Source organism: Mirounga leonina, unplaced genomic scaffold, assembly GCF_011800145.1.
Source record: "Mirounga leonina isolate KUSES-001 unplaced genomic scaffold, KU_Mleo_1.0 Mir_488, whole genome shotgun sequence".
Classification (NCBI taxonomy): Eukaryota; Metazoa; Chordata; class Mammalia; order Carnivora; family Phocidae; genus Mirounga; species Mirounga leonina.
This window is the reverse complement of record NW_023270777.1, coordinates 3255972-3260134: the sequence shown is the minus strand read 5'-3', so window position 1 is coordinate 3260134 and position 4163 is coordinate 3255972. Positions and strand designations below refer to the sequence as shown.

General features: G+C 52.5%; 1 protein-coding gene across 2 annotated transcripts in view; it reads left to right on the top strand.

Moving 5' to 3' along the window:
- Nucleotides 1-3760: 3760 nt before the first annotated feature.
- Nucleotides 3761-4163, top strand: part of CCDC42 (coiled-coil domain containing 42) — a 12971-nt gene continuing 12568 nt past the window's right edge. For both annotated transcript variants that reach the window (XM_034989820.1, XM_034989819.1), the window contains exon 1: nucleotides 3761-4055. In XM_034989820.1, coding sequence (XP_034845711.1) covers nucleotides 3973-4055 — 83 coding nt within the window. In that variant the 5' untranslated portion in view covers nucleotides 3761-3972. The remainder of the gene's footprint in view (nucleotides 4056-4163) is intronic.

The following is a 4163-nucleotide window of genomic DNA, read 5'->3' as shown; positions in this document are numbered from 1 at the left end:
CCCTCAATTTCTTAATGTGCACTGAATATGAGCAGGAAACACAAAGAAGAAATGGCTATATACATGAAAAGATGCATAGCCTCACCAATAATTAGGGACATTAAAACAAAACAACAATAAACTATCGTTTTCTCCCAACTGGCAAAAAAAAATGTAAAGACTGGTAATATACAGTGTTGGTGTGGATGCAGGAAAATGAAGGCTCCATATGCTTTTGGTCAGACTTTAAACTGTCTCCAGAAGCTCACCTGTGGCTTATGCACCTCTTTGCATCAAGGCTATATTCTGACAGCTCTCTCACTAGGGGCAGAAAACATAATTTACTTTTATACTTAAGACCAATAACCATCTGCAATGTAAGCTTGCAGACTCTTGAACAACCACTAGGTCAAAGAAGACATCAAAAGGAGACTTAAAAGTTATCTTGAGACAAACAAAAACGAGGACAAACTTATGAGATGCACCAAAGCAGTACTAAGAGGGAAGTTTATAGCAATAAATGCCTACATTAAAAAGAAATATCTCAAAACAACAACAACCACCACCACAAACCAACCTAACTTTACACCTCAAGGAACCAAAAAAGAAGAACATCACACTAACCCCACAGTTAGCAGAGGAAGGAAAATAATAAAGATCAGAGCAGAAATAAATCAGAGAATAGAAAAAAAATCGATAAAATTAAGAGTTGGTTTTTTGAAAAAGTGAAATCAACAAACCCTTAGCTAGACTGAGAAAAAAGAGAGAGAAAACTCAAATATATAAAATCAGAAATGAAAGAGAAGACATCACACCAGATGCCTCAGAAATAAAAAGGATTATGGACTATTATGAACAATTAGATGCACACAAATTGGATAACCCAGAAATTGATAAATTCCTAGAAACATAGAACCTAACAAGAGTGAATCAACAAGAAATAGACTTAACAGATAAATAACAAGTAAGGCGATTGAACTAGTCATTTAAAACCTCCAAAGAAAAGCCCAGGACCCCGATGGCTTCATGCCTGAACTTTACCAAACATCCAAAGAATTAATACCAAAACCTCTCAAACTCTTCCAAAAAAATAGAAGAAGAGGGAACTCTTCCAAACTCATTCTACGAGGCCAGCATCACATGGATACCAAAGTCAGGGGAAAGACACCATAAGAGACCTACAGACCAATATCTCTGATGAACATAGATGCAAAAATCCTTAATAAAATACTAGCAAACTGAATTCAACAACTCATCAATAATAGTATACACCAAGACCAAATGGGGTTGATCCCTGGGATGCAAGTTTGGTTTACCATGTGAAAATCATTCCACATGAGACACCATATTAACAGAATAAAAGATAAAGGACACATGATCATCTCAATACGTGTACAAAAAGCATCTGAGGGACTCATGGGTGGCTCAGTCAGTTAAGCGTCTGCCTTCAGCTCAGGTCATGATCCCAGGGTCTTGGGATCGAGTCCCGCATCAGGCTCCCTGCTCCACGGGGGTCTGCTTCTCCCTCTCTCTGCCCCTCCCCCTGCTCATGCTCTCTCTCTCTCTCTCTCGCTCACTCTATCTCAAATAAGTAAAATCAAGAAGGAAAGAAAAGAAAGAAAAGCATCTGAGGGGCACCTGGGTCGCTCAGTTGGTCAGGCATCCTACTCTTGATTTCGGCTCAGGTCATGGTCTGGGGATCATGGGATCAAGCCCCTGCATTGGGCTCCGCGCTCAGCGGGGAGTCTGCTTGAAGATTTCTCTCTCCCTCTCCCTCTGACCCTCCCTCCCACCCCCCACCCCCACATGCTCTCTCTCTCAATAAATAAATAAATCTTAAAAAAAAAAAAGAAAAAGCATTTGACAAAGTTAGACCTTGTTAAGCCATTGAAACATACTCAACCCATACAAGGAGTTTTCCCATAACAATCATTATGAAACATATTTAATATAATTCATCTGTGTGACTCCACTTACAGGGACTATAAGACATATATGGAATTGGAATATAACATGAACAAAATGTGACTTCCTCACACCCAGTACTTGATTGTATACCGAGCATTATGCTGTTCTGTATGGATACGCAGGATAACATTTTTAAAGATATGAACCTAGATAGAGCTTTTATTCTCCTGATATTTTCCTCCTGTCCTTTTAAAGCAGATCATTGTCTCAGAGGGAGGATGGGATGGGACAGAAAACAGAAATGCCTATCGTTTTCCAACAGCCTAAATCCAACAGGAGATTTTCTAGATGCCTCAGAGGCAAATAGCAAGATGGACAAAGGCTGGGGTGGAGGTGGGGCGGGGAGGGAAGCTGGGCTCCCCCAGGGAAGGAAGAGTGGGGGAGTTCTGTGAATCCCAGGCAGCCCTGCATCGTAACCTGTGGCCCCCGAAAAGGGCAGTGAGACCCCAGAGAAGGATGGTGGTGGGCCATGGAGAGGGAGGTTCTCAAGCGAGGTCCAGAGGAAGCAACAGAAAGAGCTCCCAGACAAAAGGGGTGCCCGCACAGGAGGTGAGGATGCCCTTAGCTGCCACCTGTGTGCACCAACGTGGCCCTGGGCCACCTGATTGCAGAGATGCCACCAAGGATGCGTCCAGATGTACCAGGGCAAACCGGGGATCCGAGAAGCAGACAGCCCCCTCCCCAAGGGGAAGAAGAAGGTAAAGCCCAAATTGACTGTGCCGGGCTCCAGGAATGCGCAAGGAGAGGAACATCCCCTTTTGCGGACCTTATAGTCACCCTGCTGGCTCCCTTTCCTTGGGGCGCCCCCGGTGACAACCATTGCTGGCTGGGGGCCTGAGGGTGGGGTGGGAGCTGTGCTGCTTCCCCCATCCCTGGCCCCGGGGGGGCGGCGGACGGCTCGGGAGGGGGGCTGGGGGGAAGGGAGGGCGGGGGGGGGGCTGGGCAGCGCCCCCACCGCGCCTCCCACTCGGGGCCCCGCGTCGGGCGGCCAGCAGGGGGCGCCAGAGGACCGGCAATGTCGCGGGGTGGGCTCCTCTGCTCCGGGCGCCGCGGGGCCGGGGAGGGACCCCCGCCCCAGACCCGGAGGGGCCGAGCCCCGCGGCCGGCGCGGGCGGCGGACAGAGGAGACGGCGCGCCGCCGGGAGCCTGTGTCCCGCAGCGGGGACTCGAGGTCGCGGCCGTCACCCCCGCCCGGGACCCCTCGGCGCCCGCCTCCCATGGGGTCCCCAGTCTGGGCGCCGCCCCGGGCCCCAGTGAGTTCGTGCCCAGTGCTCTGACGGGGTCAAGGAAGGCAGCTCTCATGAGGGACACGGGTGTGACGGTCACGGTCCCAGGGTGTGGCTTTTCTTCATATTTTGATGGCACTGGCCCTGAGTCGGCTACACCCCCGGGGGGCCCCCCCTCCACATCCCCGGGGTGGCCTCTTTGGTCCCCAGGCTCCCCGCCTACCCTCGCCCACCTCTTGGTTCTCAAGCTCAGGCCTCCTCCCACCCTCCCAGCGGCCCCCACCCCTGCCTCCTTTTCTTCTGGGCCCAGCCCCAGGCCCTCTCTGACCCTCACACACGCACCTGAACCCCCAAGGACACCCCTCCACCAGAACCCCCCTGTTAGGTCATGGACCCCCAGACCCTGCCTCCCAGGCCTGGACACCAGCATCTAATCAGGCCTAACTTCTCCCCAGAGTTCCTGGGGGGGGGGGAGGGTAAATGCAGGAGCAGAAGGACGGATTCCAGCAGGACTGGGGTCAGCGGGGACAAGGGTCAGAGAGCAAAGCCTGGGTTCCGTGGGTGGTCCACAGAACCAGAAGGCCTGTTGCCAGGTAACCAGAGCTCCCTTCATTTGCCAACCCGGCACCCTGAGCTGCTGACCCACCAGCCTCCCACCGTCCTTCCCTCCGTGGGACCCTAAAAAGCAGGAGGAAGGGAGAAGCAAGAGCCCAGCCAGCACCCCGGGCCACCCGCGGCTCCCCCAGCCACCGTTTCACTGCGAGGACCCGGCCGCCGGGCCCCCTGGCTCAGCAGCACCATGAGTCTGGGCATCATGGAGGAGGAAGACTTGGCCGAGTACTTCCGGCTGCAGTATGGGGAGCGCCTGTTAAAACTGCTACAGTGAGTCTCTCGGGTCCAGGGCCTCCCACAGCCCCCGTGCCCCCCTGCCAGCCTGCCCCTACCCCCTGTAACCCCGAGCCCCAAGTCACCTGGCCCCGACCCTGACAC